Source organism: Eptatretus burgeri, chromosome 15 (assembly GCF_056783735.1).
Source record: "Eptatretus burgeri isolate ZD-2024b chromosome 15, Ebu_testis_v1, whole genome shotgun sequence".
In the NCBI taxonomy this organism is placed as follows: Eukaryota; Metazoa; Chordata; class Myxini; order Myxiniformes; family Myxinidae; genus Eptatretus; species Eptatretus burgeri.
Window position 1 is genome coordinate 40,914,545 of NC_140975.1, and position 25,024 is coordinate 40,939,568.

The following is a 25,024-nucleotide window of genomic DNA, read 5'->3' on the forward strand; positions in this document are numbered from 1 at the left end:
ACCTCCAGACTAAGTCCGACGGACCGTAGAGAAGCCGCCAGGTTGAGGCGACGCCGAAGGCCATTGTCCTGCACACGATGTCCACAAGACCCTGTCCACCTTCCTCCAATGGAAGGTTCAGGATCTGTGGACGAAGCCAGTGTTTTCCACTCCAGAAAAAGTTTGTTAAGGTTTTCTGTATGTTCAGTAAAAAATGTTCAGGAGGTGGTATGGCTTTGATCCTGTGCCACAATGGAGATGCTGCTAAGTTATTGATGACCAGGACTCGGCCTCGATAAGAGAGCAAAGTCAGTAAGCCTTTCCATTTCAGCAGTTTTTGTTTGAGAGCTTCAGCGAGACCCTCCCAATTCTTTGCTTGTGTTGCTGCATCACCGATGAAAACGCCAAGGTACTTCATTCCGTTGTTCGACCAGGTGAGGCGTTCCGGAAGAACAGGCATGGGCAGCTGGCATGGGCCGATCCACAGTGCCTGGCACTTGTTCCAGTTTATTTCAGCTGAAGAAGCTAAACCATAATAGTTCAAACAGTCCACCAGTTTCTTGATCTCCTTGCTTGTGCGTACAATGGCACAAATATCATCAGCATAGGCAGAAACTTTCACAGGTTTTACTTGCAGCTTTGTGTAACCAGTTAAGAAGCTGCGAACTTTGATTAGGGAAGGCTCGATAGTTAGAGTTCAAAATACCAGTTAAAGGACATCCTTGACGGATACCCCTTCCAACCTTTACAAGTGAAGTCAGTTCATAGTTTACTCTGAGTACTGAGGAAATGCCATGATAAAAGAGTTTTATAAGGGAGGTAAACCTGGGACCAAGTCCAAAACGCTCGAGAACCTTGAAAAGATATGCATGACTAACACGGTCAAAAGCTTTCTCTTGGTTGAGCATAATCAAATCAAGGTTATCATTTTTAGCTTTACACACATCCCAAAGATCTCTTATTTGGAATATGTTGTCATGTATCTGTCTGTTTGGGATACAGTAGGACTGATCACTTTGAATCAAAGATTCTAGAAGGGGGGAGATGTGTCGAGCTAAAGCTTTGGAAAATATTTTATAGTTGGAAGTTAAAAGAGAGATTGGGCACCAGTTGCCAATAAGCTGAGGGTCCCCTTTTTTCAGTAATAAAGTAATTACTGCTCTACAACAGCTCATTGGCAATTCCCCACATTGTAAAGAACTAGTAAAGACCTCCAAAAGCTCTGGACCTAATAAGGACCAAAAGGATTTGTAAAACTCGACTGGGAGGCCGTCTCGTCCAGGAGATTTTCCAATCGGCAGAGAAGCAAGCGAGAGTGTAAGTTCTTTCAAGGAAGGTAAGGAATCAAGCTGGTCCCTTTGAGTAGCACTTAACGTGGGTAGATCAGACGTGAAATATCGTATCACATCATTTGCCATAAATACGTCTGAGAAGAAGTTATAGATCTCCCTCTTTATGCTATTTTGTGATGTCACAATGTCCCCAGTTGAGAGCCTTAAGGTTTCAATTTGCCTTTGATGGGTGGTCTTTTCATCAAAATGAAAGAAAAATTTTGTTGGAGAGTCCAAATTATAAATCTGATCCATCCGTAATCGGATCATAGCACCTTTCACTTGATAGTCAACAAGATCATTTGTACGGGCCTTTTTTCCAGTAACAGATGGTTATTTGTTGCACTGGGGTTGTTTGCAACATCAGATTGTAATTTCAGTATTTCTTTTTCCAGTACAATCCTCTCCTTTTTTACACTAAAAGATGAGAAGTGATTGAACTGTTGGCAAAGGACGGCAATCTGTGCCTTTGCATAGTCCCATCATAATCTAGGGTTACTTAAACTATTCTTTCGTTAGTTGAGGCTATTCCAAAACACCCTAAAGGCTTCACAAAAAGTAACATGCTCAAGTAACATGACGTTAAACTTCCAATACGGACTGCCATGTTGCTGCAGAGCAAGCTTAAAGGAGAATGTTGTCACCAGATGATCAGAGAAAAGAGAGGGCACGATATCAGATTTTAATATCTTATCAAGCATTGTAGCATTGACATAAATTCTGTCTAACCGAGCTAGAGTGTGTCTCTGGGAAACACATCTTAACCAGGTGAACTGACGTTGTCTGGGGTGTTGGATAATGGATACGCCAAACATCCATGAGTCCCACAGTTTTTATAATTTTTTTCCAAAGTTTTGGCAGATTTTGGATGTGGCTCCACACTGTTTCTGTCGAAAGCAGGGTCAAGGGTATAGTTGAAGTCACCACTCATTATAAAGCAACAGTTCAAGTTAACTGTGCTTAGAAAGGCCTTTAGTTTAAGGAAGAAGTTATACTTTTCAGCATTCTCATTGGGGGCGTAAATGTTTACAAAAATAAAGATTTGATTGTTTGCAATGAACTGAAGACAAGCCAGACGTCCAGGAATTATTTCATTAAAATGAACTTGCGAGAGCGTTAATGAAGGAGAGACAAAGAAGGCAATCCCGGCAGTGAAGGAATTGATATCACTGATGAACCACTGACCCTTCATGAGCCTTCTCCATTGGGCTTGGGCAGTCAGATCTCCATGCGTCTCTTGCAATAACAAGACGTCCAGGTGCAAACGCCGAGTCAGGTCTTTTACCTGAACTTTGCGTTCTAAACTAGAACCACCATTAATGTTTAGACTTCGGAAATTAACATTCATGTGCTTCGAAAGGTAAATAAGAAAAATAAATAAATCGGAGAAAACCACCATAAGGACCTCACTTAAGAAGCTCCTGTGGAGCTTTCTGGACCATTTTTTCACCTGTGTTTCACCAAAAGTGAAAACAGGATTGCGATCCGAGTTAAAACGAACTCGTAACATCAACCGAAGCAAAAATCTCCATTTCTCCACGCAATTATTTAATATTATTTTATCAAAGTCACAAAACCGTAATATTCGGCCATCCACCAACAATCTTTACATAATCCGACGGCTTAGCGAGTCAGGCATGTGACGATAACCTTTATTGGGATAAAAAATGACTTTTGAACACCATCTTTATCGAAAACACCGTCAGCGTGCACATGCAAAACCTTTACGTGACTCAACGCCGCGTCTGCTCGAGCGTGCTGCACCACGTGACAAGCCGTGACGCGGCGAGTGAAAATTTTTTTTATACAATCTTAAAACGTCTCCAAAACATCCGATTTTTACCAGAATTTCGACAACCGAGTTTAAGCGTCCTAAGCGATCGCAAAAACCGAAGACAAAATTAAAATCAAAGTTAAAACGAACTCGTAACGTCGACCGAAGCAAAAATACTCCATTTCTCCACATGAATTTACGGAATTATGTTTGACCTCACTGTGACCTTGACCTTTGACCGATTTTGACCAAAATCTAATCAGCGCTAGCCATCACCCTCCTGAATCACGTGGTGTAATTTGACATTGGTAGCTTCTTCCGTTCTCGGGTTATCGTGCCTACAAACAAACAAACACACAAACAGAGGACGGAAGTCATCAATATACTTACAAAATCTTTAGATTTCGTAAGTAATAAGGAAAGATAAGCGAAATAAAAAAGCAAAATAAAGGTTTAAAGCGAAAAGTTTTTGAATTTTGAAAACGACTAAAAGGGCACCGCCTAAAAAACCGACGATACTCTGACTAGCGCCACGACGGGCGCTCTCTCTCTCTCTCTCTCTTCTCTACACAGAGGGGAAACACAGGAAAACGTCACAAACAAAAAACACGAACACAGAGGAACGAAATAGGCAATGTGGGAACACAGACCAGCACAACCGAGGACAGGTACTCACGACACGAAGTAAGCCAGCCACGACAGTACACCCAACAGCCAGCAGGGGGAGAGAGAGAGAGAGAGAGAGAGAGAGAGAGAGAGAGAGAGAGAGAGAGAGAGTGAGAGAGAGAGAGAGAGAGAGAGAGACGGAGAGAGAGAGAGAGAGAGAGAGAGAGAGAGAGAGAGAGAGAGAGAGAGAGAGAGAGAGAGAGAGAGAGAGAGAGAGAGAGAGAGAGAGAGAGAGAGAGAGAGAGAGAGAGAGAGAGAGAGAGAGAGAGAGAGAGAGAGAGAGAGAGAGAGAGAGAGAGAGAGAGAGAGAGAGAGAGAGAGAGAGAGAGAGAGAGAGAGAGAGAGAGAGAGAGAGAGAGAGAGAGAGAGAGAGAGAGAGAGAGAGAGAGAGAGAGAGAGAGAGAGAGAGAGAGAGAGAGAGAGAGAGAGAGAGAGAGAGAGAGAGAGAGAGAGAGAGAGAGAGAGAGAGAGAGAGAGAGAGAGAGAGAGAGAGAGAGAGAGAGAGAGAGAGAGAGAGAGAGAGAGAGAGAGAGAGAGAGAGAGAGAGAGAGAGAGAGAGAGAGAGAGAGAGAGAGAGAGAGAGAGAGAGAGAGAGAGAGAGAGAGAGAGAGAGAGAGAGAGAGAGAGAGAGAGAGAGAGAGAGAGAGAGAGAGAGAGAGAGAGAGAGAGAGAGAGAGAGAGAGAGAGAGAGAGAGAGAGAGAGAGAGAGAGAGAGAGAGAGAGAGAGAGAGAGAGAGAGAGAGAGAGAGAGAGAGAGAGAGAGAGAGAGAGAGAGAGAGAGAGAGAGAGAGAGAGAGAGAGAGAGAGAGAGAGAGAGAGAGAGAGAGAGAGAGAGAGAGAGAGAGACAGACAGACAGAGAGAGACAGACAAGACAGAGACAGAGACAGAGATAATAAACACCAGTGTCAGAGTTGAAGACCAAGATAGAGGGAGACTTGAACAAATAATAGGGGTGGGGAGGAATGGGGGGGAGGGGCAGCAGAGTATGCATGGGGTGGACAACTTGGATGGATACACAAAGAAACTAGAAGGGCACTCGTTACAGTGCATACCTCCGCCAAGCAATGCCTGATCCAGGAGAACATATCGGGTCCAATATATTTTTGAAATATCATGCTATACAGTACTATATCGTTTTTGACCCGATCTCTCAATGGTCAAGAATCACTTTAAAAATTAAATAATTCTCCTATCCAGATCCGGATTCGGATCTTCACCAAGATTGAACCAATTCTCCCTTGACACACACTCAACGCGTCAAACAAGTTTCATCCAAATTCGTCCACAACTTTGTGAGATATCGTGCTATGTATTGGTTTAGCACTATCTCTCAATGGTAAAGAATCACTTAAAAAAATCTAGTAGTCGGATCCGGATCCAGATCTTCACCAAATCGAATAAGTTCATACTTGTCACATGCCCAACCTTCCCACCAAATTACATTTGGATCCGTTCACAACTTTTTGAGATATCCTGCACACAAACAGACAGACATGGGTGAAAACATAACCTCCTTCACCTTTGGTGATGGAGGTAAATATCAGGAGGGAAAACTGGAAATTTGGAAGGAGGAGGGTTTGGGGTAGGGGGAGGGGTGAGGTTAACGAGGGTAGAAAAGATCGTGGTTTTGGATTGGGGATGATCTGAGATGTTGGTGAACAGCCGTCTTGAAGACCTGGAGGGAGGAATGAGATTGAAGAGAATGTGTAAGTTGATTCCACAAGGTGGGAAAAAAAAGAGAAGCGAATGAGTAGAGGTGAGCAGTGATCCTGGATTAGGTAGTTTGAGAGATTAGGTAGTTTCACCAGAAGGGGGTTGATTTATGGTTAACCACAGAGTAGCCAGGTTCATGTTTGGGTCATATTGACAATCCTCTTCAAAGTTCACCACCGAGCAATCGACATCTTGGTTATAGTCATGGATTTGTTTTCATGTAATGGTGATCTTCGGTTCATGAAGAAGCTTGTACTGCACTTGAATCACATGCAGGATGAACAAAAACCTTATGATACATCAATGCACTTATTACATAAATTCCAAGGATAATCAACAAGAAATCCTCGACGCATCTAAAGCAAATGCTCAGATGGAAACATCTTGCGAAATTTGCTATGGGAACTACATTTCGACATCACAGACAACAAACAGCTGGCTAAAAACGTTCCCATCAAATGACACAATGCCCTTTGCTGTCATTGCATACACAGCTTTTTATAAGTTCATTTTTGGTCATATCCCATTCACAGGTGAATCAAGTTGAGTTGCACTATCAGTGGATCAGGTTGACCAAGAGTCAGTGACTGGCAGGTGGGAGAATCTTTAACATCCAACAAATGACAATAGCAGACAGGACGTCCAGGTTATGAATCACCGTGCCTGTGAAACACCGGGATGACAGTTTATGGCTGTGTCGGGATTGAAACCCAGGCTAGACGGCTTCGAGGTGAGCGTGCGGACATTGAGTCCATCCTTAAAGCAGGAGCTCTGCAATAACAAAACTTCTCTCACTGTAAACATTTCCAAACGCATCTCCCCATCTTCTCACGGCCATTTTATGCTGATGCGAGCCGTGCCAGCCTTGTGGAGCCACAGCTACATCATGTGGCTGGCTAAGTGCCTTGGAGAGGGAGTGCCTTGGCATATGGTGCTGAAAGGTATTCATCTGGTGGTCATAAGCTTTCTGGCATGAACCTTAATGCCGTCATGCCTCTTCCATTTTACTGATGGTCTGTGTGTCAGGCTAGTTGTCTGAAACATGCAAGTATTGGGGAATTTAGAAACACAGGCCTGGACTACTTCCACAAACTGGATGGGATGACATCTGGCGATGATTGTAGACAAATTCTGGCTGATTGCATAATAATAAATGTTTGACAATTTGACATCAAAGACTGACTAATATTCTGTGCAGATCATTCATCTATGCTGTGCTTCAATATATCTCTCTCTCTCTCTCTCTCTCTCTCTCTCTCTCTCTCTCTCTCTCTCTCTCTCTCTCTCTCTCTCTCTCTCTCTCTCTCTCTCTCTCTCTCTCTCTCTCTCTCTCTCTCTCTCTCTCTCTCTCTCTCTCTCTCTCTCTCTCTCTCTCTCTCTCTCTCTCTCTCGATTACTTTGTGCTTTATGGTACTGTATTTGAAATTGTTTGTGCTACTGCTCGTACACAATCAGAGGAAACCCTTGGAGGCCTTTCCCTGAAATTGCAGTCGCTGTTGGTTACATATCGAAGAGGCTTTCATCTCTGAAATTGGCCCGAGTGTTGGTGCCTATATTTCTATTATTAATATCATCCGAAGTGTCTTTTCTCAGCATGTTGGGGTAGACTGTAGAGGAGGTGCTGTGGGGTGTTAGCCTCGAATGCCAAAAATATTGGGACAGTATGGATTTGCCAGCAAGCATGGCACGAAGACCTTGGCCCTTCATTCATTCATTTAATATGCAGCATGTGGCTGCTGGTTGCATAATTGTTTGGAACACAGCTGTGCTGCTGATGCAGTGCCTCATGTAGGTTCGGGCAGGAATTTGGAACTTGGCCAAGGTGTCGGCAATTGCTCGTCTACTTTTCGCGAAGGGCACCGTAGGATGTTTAATGTCTACCAACTAATGCTGGCACATGGGATGCCCAGTTTAACATCAATCTGAGGGAAGACACAAACATTGACGCCTCACCCTGCCTGCAAGACAACAGGGTGACAGTTTATTGCTGGACCGAGATCCAAACCCAGGTTAGACGGCTCAGAGGCAGAGTGTACATACCTCTAGGCCATCCTGCCAGCCCACCTTGTTACTCTGGCTCATAGATGTATTCTGTTTGTTGTTTTCCAATGGTCATATTGCCCTGTCCTTGGCTCCGTGGGTCTAGGGACCAATACTGCGACGGGTGAGGAGGTGGCCATCAAACTTGAGAACGTAAAGACAAAGCACCCACAGCTTCACATCGAAAGCAAGATTTACAAGCTGCTTCAGGGTGGAGGTGATGACTTAATAAAAGGCCATTGCTTATCATGTTCTTTACACCTAGAGCTATGACAATGATGTATCATCTTAGTCTAAAACTTTATTGTTGTCTCATCCTTTGTCATACCTTTCAGTAACTCCTAAAGCTCAAAACATCCAAATCCAAATCTCAACTTCAACTTAAATCTTAAGAACTAACACGCTCTTGATTTCTTACTTCACTAGTGGGAATTCCCTCCATCAAATGGTGTGGTGCCGAGGGGGACTACAACGTCATGGTAATGGAGTTGTTGGGACCCAGCATGGAAGACCTTTTCAACTTCTGCAATCGGAGGTTCAGCCTCAAAACCGTCCTGCTCCTCGCTGACCAAATGGTGCTTACTTGTGTACCTCTTCTTGTCACCATCACTTTTTATATCTCCAGACAAAGCAAATCACCATGGCATATCTCAATCAGTCTATCCTTGAATAATGTTTTGTTTTATAATATTTTAGTGATTACATGTAGCACAGAAGCATGAGAAAGTATCTGTGATACCTTTACATGCATCACAATGACATTGTGAGACATTGGACAAATCACCGCCTTGGCTGGTGTTGAGATTTGAGATGTGGTTGGTGTTGAGCTACATCCATGACCTATGACCTTGGAATCTAGGCTACCGGCAATATGAACTCAATGCTTAGAATGGAACCCCAAATAAGCCATCCATTATTACTGTTTGTCGAGCTACATCTTTACGTCCATTTGAAACAATAGTTTTGGTTTACAGTGGAGGCTGAAATAATTATTCAGAGCTCTTCTTCCACCACTCACCACCTCCGCACCTCTGTTCACTTCCCATGTCATGACCATTATAGCCTTCGCTCTTCTGTGACTTAATAGAGTGCACAAACTTACAAACCCCCTTTCCTTCTTTCCAACTCTTTGATTCCACAGATCAGTCGAATTGAGTATCTGCACTCCAAAAACTTTATCCACAGAGATATAAAGCCAGACAACTTCTTGATGGGTTTGGGAAAGAAGGGAAACCTGGTGTATCTTATCGACCTGGGCCTTGCCAAGAAATACCGAGATGCACGAACCCATCAACACATCCCATACCGCGAGAATAAGAATCTGACAGGCACCGCACGCTACGCCTCCATCAACACACACCTTGGCATTGGTATGAGGGTTTTTCTTGCTATTTCTAGCTTCTCCTCCTCTCTTTATTAAATTACTTACTGTATATTTAGAGTGGCTGAGTGGCTGAGTGGGTAAGGCCTTTCTGCATTGGCCTTGCCTGTGTGGGTTCAATTTACCGTGACTGTTTAGCTGAGCAAGCACAAGCAAACCACCCAGCATTTTTCTTGCCTAGAAAATACTTTGGCAGAACTAACACTCTGTTATAGGGTAAGAGAAATATATATATATATATATATATATATATATATATATATATATATGAGAAAGGGGTAGAAGGAGGGGGGAGTAGGAGGTGGGGAGCAAGAGGAAGAGATGGATAGGCAGGTGCAGAGAGAGTTGTAGAGTGAGGGACATGGAGAGGGAAGGGTGGGGAGAAGGGATGAGGAAGCTGGAGAGGGATAGAGTGGCCTGTTAAGGGAAGTAGAGGAGGGGTGGTGAGGGAGAGGGAGGTAGATAGAAGAGGTGGTGGAAAGGAAAGGGGGGGTAGAGAGGTGAGGCGGCAGGGTAGAGGACAGCAGCAATATCATTTATATTTTCTCTTACATTTACGCTGACAATACGTCATGACATTTGAAGGAGCAGCCTTCATCACAATTGTGTTACTATTATATCACTGTGCTATCTTTCCATCTGTTACCATTCGTTTGTGGACATTAAAGACACTCCCCATTCCCACTATGCTTTTCAAAAGCGCATATAATTCAGACATTGTGTGTCAGTACCCTGACCAAAATCCAAAATCCTGCCACACCTTCTTGGGGGCATTGCAATTGCAGTCACCATGACTCAGTAATGATTCAACCAGAAGACCAAACTTAATTTAATCTCAGTCAGATATGCATTTGCGAAACGAATAGATTGAGTTTGTCTTACTCATGCTGTATGATTTGAGCAAGTCTCAACCATAATGTCTTTGCTGATTTGACCTTGGTCTTCCATAAGCCAAGATTACATGTCACCAAACCTTTGCTCATGATATTGCCAGAGGGTTATCCTAAGAGTAATTCCTTGTGATTTAAAAAAAAAATCTGCCATATGTAGCATTTCCAAATGTTAAAGTTTCCAGTCATTTCCTTGATATTGCCCTTCCAAAAGGAGAGGGTATTGCATTTGGGTCTGTTTATGATTTGGGATATCGAATATTTGCAAGTACATCGGTTAGTCAATCTTATCTGTTATTCTGTCTGTATGTTTGTCAATCACCTACAGGTCACAATTCTACGCTCATCTTCATCAAACTTTACCACATGGTAGAGCTAGACAATAGCTAGAAGCCGAATATTTTTGATGTCAAAAGGTCAAAAGTCAAATAAAATCGTCAATTTCCATCCAATTGACGTGAAATTTGAACAGATTGAATATTGGGTCACTGAATTGATTCACAAATCAAAAGCTAGAAACATTATTTTTGAGGTCCAAAGGGCAAGGAAGCAGCAACTGATTTCGCAAGTACTATACTGGTCTGTGACCGCTTGTTTGCCTGTTTGTCTGTCTCACCAGAAAGATGGCCACCTGACCCTAACAGCTTGGTTTCCTTTTCCCATGACTATGATATATATATATATATATATATACATATATATATATATATATATATATATATATATATATATATATATATATATATATATATATATATATATATATATATACACATATATATATATATATATATATATATATATATATATATATATATATATATATATATATATATATATATTGTTGTGGTTACCAGATTCGCAAACCACCATTCAGGTCCCTTAGGTGAGGTATCTCGGTAAGTGCATGTGTAGTTAGGCCCAAACCCGTTGTCTAGTGGGAATACATGTCATTTATACGTGCTGCGACTCTTCAGGATAGCCGTTTTTCTTTTACTATCTTTATTTTGGACCAATCGCCACCATCACAACCACAACAACAACCACCAACCACAACGCCGCTTCACCACAACCGCCATGACCTTTACCGTCACAACTCGCCACCATCGCATCACCGTCATCTCGCGCCACTCATGGGCACCGATGCTGGACTCATGCAGAACGCGCGTCGAACAGCGTGTACAAAATCACGGATTTTCTGCTTCAAAAACGGATCAAAAACGACACACGCCCACTTTTTGCCGTCCAATCGGTGAGCGAGGGGCGAATTGGCCCCGCCCCCAGGGCGATCGATATATGCAAATTTGTGGATCAAAAAGCCTTCACGCCCACTTTTTCTCGGGCCAATGGGGAGCGAGGTGAAAGGTCAAAGGGAGGGGGTCAAAGGCGAAGTTACGGGGGGATAAAAGGACGGTGTTCGTCAGTCAGAGTCGGGAACGAGAGAAGGAGCAGAACAAGGTCGGAGAGTCAGCAGAACGAGAACGAGGAGTCGGAACGAGGGAGTCAGCAGAACGAGAACGAGGAGTCGGAACGAGGGAGTCAGCAGAACGAGAACGAGGAGTCGGAACGAGGGAGTCAGCAGAACGAGAACGAGGAGTCGGAACGAGGGAGTCAGCAGAACGAGAACGAGGAGTCGGAACGAGGGAGTCAGCAGAACGAGAACGAGGAGTCGGAACGAGGGAGTCAGCAGAACGAGAACGAGGAGTCGGAACGAGAGAGTCAGCAGAACGAGAACGAGGAGTCGGAACGAGAGAGTCGCAAACGAGAAGGAGTCGAGAACGAGAAGGAGTCGAGAACGAGAAGGAGTCGGAACGGAGGGGACGAGTGTGGAAGACTGGAGCCCGAAGCCTGCAGTGGCTGGAGAAGCTGAAGAGAGTCGGACGAGGGGGTGCTCGCGTCGGTGCCAGGAGCTGCACGCCCGAGGGAGGCCGGCAGCGCGACCTGGCCGAGGTGGAGACGCACACCAGGGATAATAAAGATCCTCTATACCCCGAGCATCAGCAACCCCCTCCTGTTTCCCCCCCGCGCTGAGATAGTGCGACCAAGGGGGCCCCGTTCCCACCCCCTGCCAGGCACTGTCCACGAGGCCCGCGGGTTGCGGGGCCATCGCCGCTCCGCGTCTCATCACCAGACGGGTAGGCGCGACCCGGTCTCGGCCTCAGGCCCGCCTCATTCTTGAGGGTATTTCTTTTCCTTGGTTTTGGGTATGTGTTGTCGGCGCCGTCTGTGAAGTAGAATTGTATAAGTGTTGCCGTGTGCTCGGTAGTCGGTATTAGCTCTGCACTGTGTTTTCACTTTTGTATTTACTTTTTGTGTAAATGGAATTGTGTTTTCTTTTTTTTGTGTGCATTTGGTGGAATTGTATTTGTGTGCTTCCCGTGTGCCGCGAATAAATGTGCTTTATTGTTGAACTGTTTCCCGCTTCGCTTCGTCTTTTCCTCCATTGAATCCCCATCTTGCTTCACGTAAAGGGTTGGTAGTGGGCTGAATACGCCCGATAATTAATCGAACCGTCGAGGTCGACGATAACACCGCTCGGTTATTCTGATAGTACGGAACGGGTCGCTTAAGTGGCCCGTGTCCGAAGTCGACCTGCGGCGAGGTGCGATCGCCCGGTCTACCCTCCGCGTGGGTACTTAGGTAGTTCGAATTTGGCGAGCAACCCTATCCCACGCGGGGGCTGATTGGCTCGATCGCGGTGAGACCGAAAGGTCCACCCGTGACTGGTTCCCGGCGTTAGTCCGAGAGGGTCACGACTGGATTGTCCGTCCGGTGGGCGACGTGCCGCGATTCGAGTTACGTGGCCGTCGCACGCCGGCGGACGCGAAATCCGCAACACTGGTGTCAGGAGTGGGATACAAATTCATCGCCCTCCTCGCGGCACTGGTATTGGAGAGCGGGACAACAGGCTCTCCTGTCTCCAGCGAAATTCACGGGAATCGGTCCAGGGGTGAGAGAAGCGACCCCGATTCCCTCCAAATTACGAGCGAGTTAAATTAACCCTTCACGAGAAGCAAGATGGCGTCTCAAGGCGAGCGGGAGCCGGGGGTATTAGAAATGTATATGTGTAGTAATGTAGAATCCATGGTCCAGGATGGAATCCCCGAGCAGGAAATGTTGATTGTGCAGGAACACGGACTCGCCCAACTGAACCCAGGGCCCGAGGTGGGTGCGGCAGCGGCCGCGGTGTATGACACCTCCCCCCCTCTCCACCAAGACCCTTCCCCAACCCCTGCCGAAACGGCTCACTTGAGTGCATCCGACATGGCCCAGCTATTCACCATGCTGGCACAAATGAATGCAGAAATAAAAAGCATGAACGAAAAGATTGATGCGAGTACACAGCAAATGAGGGAAGAAACGAAAAAGCTGCGGGGTGAGACGCAGAACATGGGCCGATGCCTGCAGGCGGGCATGAAGGCCGTTAGCAGGGAACTCGGAATGGCGACTCCACGTGTGGGAGCAAACGAGCTGGAAGGGGTGCAACGGCTGACAGGCCCGCGGTGGAGGCGGGTAAGGAAAAAGTAATTCGGGAGACAAGAGACGAGGTGAAAGTAATTGCGAGGGAGAGAAAAGAACAATTAATACGGAGAGCAAGGATGAGGTACGCGGAGATCGTGAAAGAGCAAGGAGTGAAAAACAGGGAAGGACGGGAGCGACTTAAAGAGAAAGCAAGGTTGACCTACATAAAGATAAGGGAAAGACGCCAGAAAGAAGCAGAGACCAATAAACACGATGAAGACGAGGTAAGTGACGCGCACACACACACGGAGGTAGTGGAGGACAGTGAGGTTGAGCTCGCGGAGCGTGTGGGGACCCGGTGTGAGCAGCTGGATGACCTCCTCCAGGAACGAGGGGAGGGAGTATGCCCCCTTGAGGCGAGTCACGACCAGGTGAGTTCGGTCGTGCTTTGCGAGGTTGAGGGGACGAGTGCTGTGGACGGGTGCACGGAGAGCTTGGGGGGTGTAGAGGCCCCGGAGACCCTTGTGGGGACACAAATCCCCAGTGTGGTTGTCCCTGTGTGTGTGGTGCAAGGCGTGAGTGCGTCCCCGTGTGTGGAAGCGACCCCGTGTGTGAGTGGTGTGGTGGCGATGGTGCTGGAGTGCGTGCTTCCCAGCACGCCGTGTTTGGATGAGGCACCGTGTGTGGATGAGGAACCGTGTGTGGAAGAGGCCGTGTGTGTGAGTGAAACGGCCAGTATGAGTGAGGAACCGCGGGTGAGTGCCCCCGCGTGTATGAGTGAGGGACGTTGTGTGGAAGAGACCGCGTGTGTGAGTGTCGCCGTGTGTATGAGTGAGGTACCGCGGGTGAGTGCCCCCGCGTGTATGAGTGAGGCACGGTGTGTGGATGAGGCACAGCGGTTGAGTGCCCTCGCGTGTGTGGGTGAGGCACCGCGGGTGAGTGCCCCCGCGCGAGTGAATAGAGCACCACGTGTGAGTAGTATGGTTTGTGTGAGTAGTGAGGCACGCGTGAGTGAACGGCCGTGTGCAAGGTCGCTGTGTGCCAGGGAGACCGTGTGTGTGAGAGAGCGGTATGTGAGGGAGATGTCGGTTGGCATGCGGGAGCACGCAGCCGCGTCTCCCCGTGTGAATGTGATGGAGTGGACTGTGTGCGTCGTAACACGCAGGTGTGCGTGGGTGGAATGGCGACGACGAAGGCGACAGAGTAAAGAAAGCCGAGTAGCGGCTGTGGTTGTTTCGAGGACCGTGCCGGGTTCACCCAGCAGTGAGCACGCGGTTCGTGCTGTGCAACGCACGAGACCACCACGTGCTCGCTTGCGAGAGTGAAGTCCCGGTCCGGAAACGCCAGCGGTGGATTTGCCGATCCCGCGGACGGACAAAGTTTAGGCAGGACTACGGATTTGGACCGGACGGGTTCTCCACGCGATCGTGTGTGTTAAGCTCCAACGGGCAAAGCACATGTGTTCGCGTGGGGAACCCCTCGAGACGTGTGGCTTGTGTTTTTTTTTATGCGCACGGTGACGCCATGGCTGCACGTGGGGTTGGAATTCGGCAGGAGGGGTATCTCTGCCGGATGGTCCCGTCCAAGGAGGGACGAGGAACACGTGCAGCTGCATGACGTCACGGCCAGGTGCAAAGTGCGCGAGCTCTGAGTTGCCGCGCAGGTGCTGGGCATGAAAAAAAAAAAAGGGAAAAACAAGCCTCACTTTCGGGTGTACAGGATTCCTGGGCAAGGGGTGAAAGACCCCCTTACCCGGGGCACAGGATGGAAACTAGTTAGGGGGAAGGGTTAGCTTAGCTAGACCGACTCCATGGGGCAGGGGTAAGTCCTCATGGAGTCCGTGGAATGGATTAGGTAGAGGGATTTAGTGAGCTTTAGGTTGTGAAATAAAATGATTTATTTCGGAGACAGTGACTGACAGTGAGTGTGTAGAGGGGACGTAGTTTAGCTACGTAGTGTTAAAAGGAACGTGCTATAGTTTAAGGGACGACGTGGGAGCACGAGTTAGTTAGGGGAGGTAGTTAGAAGGATGGCAGAGTTCAGCGGTGTGTGTGTTGAAGAGTTGTGGGTTGTGAGGTGAGTACGTGTACATGTTGAGTGAGTGAGGCCAGCGGGTCTGTGTGTGTGGAGTGAATGGGGAATGCATGATGCGATGAGTGATTGGGGGAGGAGTGACTCCCGCCCAAGGGACCCGGGGTCAGTGTAGAGTGAGTTAGCTGGGTTAGTCAAATTGAAAAATGGAGGTCGTTTTGCTGTTGGTGGGAAAGTAGGCTCGAGACCCATTTGGAGGGGTGCAGGAGCCCTGTTGACGGGCTTGGGAGCGTGGCTGCGAAAGGTGAGTATCGCTGAGTGGGTACCCCGGGCACCAGGCTAGTCGGCCGCGGTAGGCCATGGGCCCATGGGGGCCGGGATAGAGTAGTGGGCACGGGTGCGCCTGCTTGGTGCGGGGGCCCGGGGCGCCATTAGCCGCGTGGGCAGTGTTGTGGGCACGGGTGACCCTCGGAAAGGGGCCCGGGAGGCCGGCCTGCCACGTGTGCGTTTCAGGGGAGGTGCCATGGGGGGCACTCCCCGGTGTTAGGGAGCTGGTAGGCTCGGAGGCAGTGTAGTGCCCGGGGGTGCCATAGCGGGAGATTCGGCAGAGGGTCGTGCCTGCCAAAGGGAGCCACGTGTCCCAGCCAGGAGACCGTGTGAGGGCACGGAGAGAAAATTGGGGGGCGAGGCCCGAAATTGTGAGGACACCAACACAGGCGACGGGAATCTGGGTTGATAGAACCAATAGTTTAAGCAAGAGGCGCTTGTTGAAAGCCCCGGGGTAGTTTAACAGTTAAATGGTTAGGGTAGATTAGGAGATGTACCCCTCCGCACCATCCATCCCCTCGCTGTCGTTGTGGGCCGCTGGACCCACTTTGGTTAAAGATCGCCGAACTCTGGGGAGGCCATTCTGAGGCTTCGTTGGGCCTCGACACAGGACGTTAGCTCTCCCTTGTTCCCCTCCGGGGAGGGAACGTAGGGGTTGGGAGTAGGCTAGGTGACAGGATAGGTTAGCCGAACAAAGACGATAAAGGGGGTTAGGGGACGATTTATAGTGGGGAAGTAAAAATAAAAACAACAAAAAAAATAAGTTGGGGCTAAATTGGGGTTTGACAAATTAAGGGAGTGGGTATGTACAGTGACAGGCAAAGGCGATAGGTGGGAGGGAGACAGGAAGGTAGGTCCGAGCCCGCCTTCCAAGTGGCCAGCACCACCGCACTCCCTCCACCAACCTCCACTGAACGGCAAAAGCTGGCCAGCTTCATCTGCTGGCTGTGTGCTGCAAGGCCTGTGCCGGCCCACTTCGTCTGCCGGCTGGCTGTTTTTCTTCAAGGCCTGTGCCGGCCAGTTCATCTGCGGGCTGTGTTTGCCTGCAGCGGCCTTCTTCTGCGGGCTGTGTTTGCCTGCTACCTTTGCCATGCCATGCCCACTGCCCCTGTTCACCAGCGCCGTTCAATTTTTGCTTTGCCCCCCCTGTTCGTTTCCATGTGCGCCAGGATCCGCAAGGCAACAGTTTGCAAGCTGCAAGAACTGCCCTGTTGGCAGCTACAACACGGGCCTGCAGTGGCGGCCCGTGCACCATGTTTGCGTTCATGCATCCATTCGTTGTGCTCATTGCGTGTGCCACTTGAGCTGGCACGGAGACTGCGTTGTGCAGCCCAAGCACCGTTGTGGTTCACTGAGTTCAGTTCAAAAGGGAAGGCCTTGGACTGCGTGTGAGCAGCCAGCCACGTTCCCTGTCACCTGCATTGTTTGAGCCAGAGACTGCATGCGGGCAGCCTGGCTCCCTGCTAACTGCTTTCTTTTGCAGAGTTCAATGATCCTGGGCCATGGTTTAGTGTAAGATTTGTAAGTTAAGGTAAGATGTACTGTACATATGAGTGCGCCCCCGGCATGTATGTCTTAGCGCCGGCAATTTTATTTAAGTCGTCCGTGTGAGTGAGTTTGTTTAGGTAGTTACGCAGCCCTCAGGTTATTTATTTTGGGGACACGAATACCATGAATGTCGCACTCAGGGATCCGTAGGTAAAATGTACTAGGGGAAAACTACACATGATGGCACACGAAAATTTGACGACTCGGGACGAGTCTGTAAAAAGGGAAGGGGGTAGTGTTGTGGTTACCAGATTCGCAAACCACCATTCAGGTCCCTTAGGTGAGGTATCTCGGTAAGTGCATGTGTAGTTAGGCCCAAACCCGTTGTCTAGTGGGAATACATGTCATTTATACGTGCTGCGACTCTTCAGGATAGCCGTTTTCTTTTACTATCTTTATTTTGGACCAATCGCCACCATCACAACCACAACAACAACCACCAACCACAACGCCGCTTCACCACAACCGCCATGACCTTTACCGTCACAACTCGCCACCATCGCATCACCGTCATCTCGCGCCACTCATGGGCACCGATGCTGGACTCATGCAGAACGCGCGTCGAACAGCGTGTACAAAATCACGGATTTTCTGCTTCAAAAACGGATCAAAAACGACACACGCCCACTTTTTGCCGTCCAATCGGTGAGCGAGGGGCGAATTGGCCCCGCCCCCAGGGCGATCGATATATGCAAATTTGTGGATCAAAAAGCCTTCACGCCCACTTTTTCTCGGGCCAATGGGGAGCGAGGTGAAAGGTCAAAGGGAGGGGGTCAAAGGCGAAGTTACGGGGGGATAAAAGGACGGTGTTCGTCAGTCAGAGTCGGGAACGAGAGAAGGAGCAGAACAAGGTCGGAGAGTCAGCAGAACGAGAACGAGGAGTCGGAACGAGGGAGTCAGCAGAACGAGAACGAGGAGTCGGAACGAGGGAGTCAGCAGAACGAGAACGAGGAGTCGGAACGAGAGAGTCAGCAGAACGAGAACGAGGAGTCGGAACGAGAGAGTCGCAAACGAGAAGGAGTCGAGAACGAGAAGGAGTCGGAACGGAGGGGACGAGTGTGGAAGACTGGAGCCCGAAGCCTGCAGTGGCTGGAGAAGCTGAAGAGAGTCGGACGAGGGGGTGCTCGCGTCGGTGCCAGGAGCTGCACGCCCGAGGGAGGCCGGCAGCGCGACCTGGCCGAGGTGGAGACGCACACCAGGGATAATAAAGATCCTCTATACCCCGAGCATCAGCAACCCCCTCCTGTTTCCCCCCGCGCTGAGATAGTGCGACCAAGGGGGCCCGTTCCCACCCCTGCCAGGCACTGTCCACGAGGCCCGCGGGTTGCGGGGCCATCGCCGCTCCGCGTCTCATCACCAGACGGGTAGGCGCGACCCGGTCTCGGCCTCAGGCCCGCCTCATTCTTGAGGGTATTTCTTTTCCTTGGTTTTGGGTATGTGTTGTCGGCGCCGTCTGTGAAGTAGAATTGTATAAGTGTTGCCGTGTGCTCGGTAGTCGGTATTAGCTCTGCACTGTGTTTTCACTTTTGTATTTGCTTTTTGTGTAAATGGAATTGTGTTTTCTTTTTTTTGTGTGCATTTGGTGGAATTGTATTTGTGTGCTTCCCGTGTGCCGCGAATAAATGTGCTTTATTGTTGAACTGTTTCCCGCTTCGCCGTCTTTTCCTCCATTGAATCCCCATCTTGCTTCACGTAAAGGGTTGGTAGTGGGCTGAATACGCCCGATAATTAATCGAACCGTCGAGGTCGACGATAACACCGCTCGGTTATTCTGATAGTACGGAACGGGTCGCAGTGGCCCGTGTCCGAGGAAATCGACCTGCGGCGAGGTGCGATCGCCCGGTCTACCCTCCGCGTGGGTACTTAGGTAGTTCGAATTTGGCGAGCAACCCTATCCCACGCGGGGCTGATTGGCTCGATCGCGGTGAGACCGAAAGGTCCACCCGTGACTGGTTCCCGGCGTTAGTCCGAGAGGGTCACGACTGGATTGTCCGTCCGGTGGGCGACGTGCCGCGATTCGAGTTACGTGGCCGTCGCACGCCGGCGGACGCGAAATCCGCAACACTGGTGTCAGGAGTGGGATACAAATTCATCGCCCTCCCTCGCGGCACTGGTATTGGAGAGCGGGACAACAGGCTCTCCTGCCTCCAGCGAAATTCACGGGAAACGGTCCAGGGGTGAGAGAAGCGACCCCCGATTTCCTCCAAATTACGAGCGAGTTAAATTAACCCTTCACGAGAAGCAAGATGGCGTCTCAAGGCGAGCGGGAGCCGGGGGTATTAGAAATGTATATGTGTAGTAATGTCTTAGAATCCATGGTCCAGGATGGAATCCCCGAGCAGGAAATGTTGATTGTGCAGGAACACGGACTCGCCCAACTGAACCCAGGGCCCGAGGTGGGTGCGGCAGCGGCCGCGGTGTATGACACCTCCCCCTCTCCACCAACACCCTTCCCCAACCCCTGCCGAAACGGCTCACTTGAGTGCATCCGACATGGCCCAGCTATTCACCATGCTGGCACAAATGAATGCAGAAATAAAAAGCATGAACGAAAAGATTGATGCGAGTACACAGCAAATGAGGGAAGAAACAGAAAAAGCTGCGGGGTGAGACGCAGAACATGGGCCGATGCCTGCAGGCGGGCATGAAGGCCGTTAGCAGGGAACTCGGAATGGCGACTCCACGTGTGGGAGCAAACGAGCTGGAAGGGGTGCAACGGCTGACAGGCCCGCGGTGGAGGCAGGTAAGGAAAAAGTAATTCGGGAGACAAGAGACGAGGTGAAAGTAATTGCGAGGGAGAGAAAAAGAACAATTAATACGGAGAGCAAGGATGAGGTACGCGGAGATCGTGAAAGAGCAAGGAGTGAAAAACAGGGAAGGACGGGAGCGACTTAAAGAGAAAGCAAGGTTGACCTACATAAAGATAAGGGAAAGACGCCAGAAAGAAGCAGAGACCAATAAACACGATGAAGACGAGGTAAGTGACGCGCACACACACACGGAGGTAGTGGAGGATAGTGAGGTTGAGCTCGCGGAGCGTGTGGGGACCCGGTGTGAGCAGCTGGATGACCTCCTCCAGGAACGAGGGGAGGGAGTATGCCCCTTGAGGGCGAGTCACGACCAGGTGAGTTCGGTCGTGCTTTGCGAGGTTGAGGGGACGAGTGCTGTGGACGGGTGCACGGAGAGCTTGGGGGTGTAGAGGCCCCGGAGACCCTTGTGGGGACACAAATCCCCAGTGTGGTTGTCCCTGTGTGTGTGGTGCAAGGCGTGAGTGCGTCCCCGTGTGTGGAAGCGACCCCGTGTGTGAGTGGTGTGGTGGCGATGGTGCTGGAGTGCGTGCTTCCCAGCACGCCGTGTTGGATGAGGCACCGTGTGTGGATGAGGAACCGTGTGTGGAAGAGGCCGTGTGTGTGAGTGAAACGGCCAGTATGAGTGAGGAACCGCGGGTGAGTGCCCCGCGTGTATGAGTGAGGGACGTTGTGTGGAAGAGACCGCGTGTGTGAGTGTCGCCGTGTGTATGAGTGAGGTACCGCGGGTGAGTGCCCCCGCGTGTATGAGTGAGGCACGGTGTGTGGATGAGGCACAGCGGTTGAGTGCCCTCGCGTGTGTGGGTGAGGCACCGCGGGTGAGTGCCCCCGCGCGAGTGAATAGAGCACCACGTGTGAGTAGTATGGTTTGTGTGAGTAGTGAGGCACGCGTGAGTGAACGGCCGTGTGCAAGGTCGCTGTGTGCCAGGGAGACCGTGTGTGTGAGAGAGCGGTATGTGAGGGAGATGTCGGTTGGCATGCGGGAGCACGCAGCCGCGTCTCCCCGTGTGAATGTGATGGAGTGGACTGTGTGCGTCGTAACACGCAGGTGTGCGTGGGTGGAATGGCGACGACGAAGGCGACAGAGTAAAGAAAGCCGAGTAGCGGCTGTGGTTGTTTCGAGGACCGTGCCGGGTTCACCCAGCAGTGAGCACGCGGTTCGTGCTGTGCAACGCACGAGACCACCACGTGCTCGCTTGCGAGAGTGAAGTCCCGGTCCGGAAACGCCAGCGGTGGATTTGCCGATCCCGCGGACGGACAAAGTTTAGGCAGGACTACGGATTTGGACCGGACGGGTTCTCCACGCGATCGTGTGTGTTAAGCTCCAACGGGCAAAGCACATGTGTTCGCGTGGGAACCCTCGAGACGTGTGGCTTGTGTTTTTTTTATGCGCACGGTGACGCCATGGCTGCACGTGGGGTTGGAATTCGGCAGGAGGGGTATCTCTGCCGGATGGTCCCGTCCAAGGAGGGACGAGGAACACGTGCAGCTGCATGACGTCACGGCCAGGTGCAAAGTGCGCGAGCTCTGAGTTGCCGCGCAGGTGCTGGGCATGAAAAAAAAAAAAAAGGGAAAAACAAGCCTCACTTTCGGGTGTACAGGATTCCCTGGGCAAGGGGTGAAAGACCCCCTTACCCGGGGCACAGGATGGAAACTAGTTAGGGGGAAGGGTTAGCTTAGCTAGACCGACTCCATGGGGCAGGGGTAAGTCCTCATGGAGTCCGTGGAATGGATTAGGTAGAGGGATTTAGTGAGCTTTAGGTTGTGAAATAAAATGATTTATTTCGGAGACAGTGACTGACAGTGAGTGTGTAGAGGGGACGTAGTTTAGCTACGTAGTGTTAAAAGGAACGTGCTATAGTTTAAGGGACGACGTGGGAGCACGAGTTAGTTAGGGGGTGCAGTTAGAAGGATAGCAGAGTTCAGCGGTGTGTGTGTTGAAGAGTTGTGGGTTGTGAGGTGAGTACGTGTACATGTTGAGTGAGTGAGGCCAGCGGGTCTGTGTGTGTGGAGTGAATGGGGAATGCATGGTGCGATGAGTGATTGGGGGAGGAGTGACTCCCGCCCAAGGGACCCAGGGTCAGTGTAGAGTGAGTTAGGGGGTTAGTCAAATTGAAAAATGGAGGTCGTTTTGCTGTTGGTGGGAAAGTAGGCTCGAGACCCATTTGGAGGGGTGCAGGAGCCCTGTTGACGGGCTTGGGAGCGTGGCTGCGAAAGGTGAGTATCGCTGAGTGGGTACCCGGGCACCAGGCTAGTCGGCCGCGGTAGGCCATGGGCCCATGGGGGGCCGGGATAGAGTAGTGGGCACGGGTGCGCCTGCTTGGTGCGGGGGCCCGGGGCGCCATTAGCCGCGTGGGCAGTGTTGTGGGCACGGGTGACCCTCGGAAAGGGGCCCGGGAGGCCGGCCTGCCACGTGTGCGTTTCAGGGGAGGTGCCATGGGGGCACTCCCGGTGTTAGGGAGCTGGTAGGCTCGGAGGCAGTGTAGTGCCCGGGGTGCCATAGCGGGAGATTCGGCAGAGGGTCGTGCCTGCCAAAGGGAGCCACGTGTCCCAGCCAGGAGACCGTGTGAGGGCACGGAGAGAAAATTGGGGGGCGAGGCCCGAAATTGTGAGGACACCAACACAGGCGACGGGAATCTGGGTTGATAGAACCAATAGTTTAAGCAAGAGGCGACTGTTGAAAGCCCTCGGGTAGTTTAACAGTTAAATGGTTAGGGTAGATTAGGAGATGTACCCCTCCGCACCATCCATCCCCTCGCTGTCGTTGTGGGCCGCTGGACCCACTTTGGTTAAAGATCGCCGAACTCTGGGGAGGCCATTCTGAGGCTTCGTTGGGCCTCGACACAGGACGTTAGCTCTCCCTTGTTCCCCTCCGGGGAGGGAACGTAGGGGTTGGGAGTAGGCTAGGTGACAGGATAGGTTAGCCGAACAAAGACGATAAAGGGGGTTAGGGGACGATTTATAGTGGGGAAGTAAAAATAAAAACAACAAAAAAAAATAAGTTGGGGCTAAATTGGGGTTTGACAAATTAAGGGAGTGGGTATGTACAGTGACAGGCAAAGGCGATAGGTGGGAGGGAGACAGGAAGGTAGGTCCGAGCCCGCCTTCCAAGTGGCCAGCACCACCGCACTCCCTCCACCAACCTCCACTGAACGGCAAAAGCTGGCCAGCTTCATCTGCTGGCTGTGTGCTGCAAGGCCTGTGCCGGCCCACTTCGTCTGCCGGCTGGCTGTTTTCTTCAAGGCCTGTGCCGGCCAGTTCATCTGCGGGCTGTGTTTGCCTGCAGCGGCCTTCTTCTGCGGGCTGTGTTTGCCTGCTACCTTTGCCATGCCATGCCCACTGCCCCTGTTCACCAGCCCCCGTTCAATTTTTGCTTTGCCCCCCCCCCTGTTCGTTTCCATGTGCGCCAGGATCCGCAAGGCAACAGTTTGCAAGCTGCAAGAACTGCCCTGTTGGCAGCTACAACACGGGCCTGCAGTGGCGGCCCGTGCACCATGTTTGCGTTCATGCATCCATTCGTTGTGCTCATTGCGTGTGCCACTTGAGCTGGCACGGAGACTGCGTTGTGCAGCCCAAGCACCGTTGTGGTTCACTGAGTTCAGTTCAAAAGGGAAGGCCTTGGACTGCGTGTGAGCAGCCAGCCACGTTCCCTGTCACCTGCATTGTTTGAGCCAGAGACTGCATGCGGGCAGCCTGGCTCCCTGCTAACTGCTTTCTTTTGCAGAGTTCAATGATCCTGGGCCATGGTTTAGTGTAAGATTTGTAAGTTAAGGTAAGATGTACTGTACATATGAGTGCGCCCCCGGCATGTATGTCTTAGCGCCGGCAATTTTATTTAAGTCGTCCGTGTGAGTGAGTTTGTTTAGGTAGTTACGCAGCCCTCAGGTTATTTATTTTGGGGACACGAATACCATGAATGTCGCACTCAGGGATCCGTAGGTAAAATGTACTAGGGGAAACTACACATGATGGCACACGAAAATTTGACGACTCGGGACGAGTCTGTAAAAAGGGAAGGGGTAGTGTTGTGGTTACCAGATTCGCAAACCACCATTCAGGTCCCTTAGGTGAGGTATCTCGGTAAGTGCATGTGTAGTTAGGCCCAAACCCGTTGTCTAGTGGGAATACATGTCATTTATACGTGCTGCGACTCTTCAGGATAGCCGTTTTTCTTTTACTATCTTTATTTTGGACCAATCGCCACCATCACAACCACAACAACAACCACCAACCACAACGCCGCTTCACCACAACCGCCATGACCTTTACCGTCACAACTCGCCACCATCGCATCACCGTCATCTCGCGCCACTCATGGGCACCGATGCTGGACTCATGCAGAACGCGCGTCGAACAGCGTGTACAAAATCACGGATTTTCTGCTTCAAAAACGGATCAAAAACGACACACGCCCACTTTTTGCCGTCCAATCGGTGAGCGAGGGGCGAATTGGCCCCGCCCCCAGGGCGATCGATATATGCAAATTTGTGGATCAAAAGCCTTCACGCCCACTTTTTCTCGGGCCAATGGGGAGCGAGGTGAAAGGTCAAAGGGAGGGGGTCAAAGGCGAAGTTACGGGGGGATAAAAGGACGGTGTTCGTCAGTCAGAGTCGGGAACGAGAGAAGGAGCAGAACAAGGTCGGAGAGTCAGCAGAACGAGAACGAGGAGTCGGAACGAGGGAGTCAGCAGAACGAGAACGAGGAGTCGGAACGAGGGAGTCAGCAGAACGAGAACGAGGAGTCGGAACGAGAGAGTCAGCAGAACGAGAACGAGGAGTCGGAACGAGAGAGTCGCAAACGAGAAGGAGTCGAGAACGAGAAGGAGTCGGAACGGAGGGGACGAGTGTGGAAGACTGGAGCCCGAAGCCTGCAGTGGCTGGAGAAGCTGAAGAGAGTCGGACGAGGGGGTGCTCGCGTCGGTGCCAGGAGCTGCACGCCCGAGGGAGGCCGGCAGCGCGACCTGGCCGAGGTGGAGACGCACACCAGGGATAATAAAGATCCTCTATACCCCGAGCATCAGCCACCCCCTCCTGTTTCCCCCCGCGCTGAGATAGTGCGACCAAGGGGGCCCGTT

General features: G+C 50.5%; 1 protein-coding gene across 2 annotated transcripts in view; it reads left to right on the top strand.

The window, feature by feature from the left end:
- LOC147012025 (casein kinase I-like) overlaps positions 1-25,024 on the top strand; it is a 93,177-nt gene that overhangs the window by 16,221 nt on the left and 51,932 nt on the right. For both annotated transcript variants that reach the window (XM_085858021.1, XM_085858022.1), the window contains exons 2-4: positions 7,611-7,721; positions 7,931-8,079; positions 8,646-8,874. In XM_085858021.1, the coding sequence (XP_085714147.1) occupies positions 7,611-7,721; positions 7,931-8,079; positions 8,646-8,874 (489 nt within the window). The remainder of the gene's footprint in view (positions 1-7,610; positions 7,722-7,930; positions 8,080-8,645; positions 8,875-25,024) is intronic.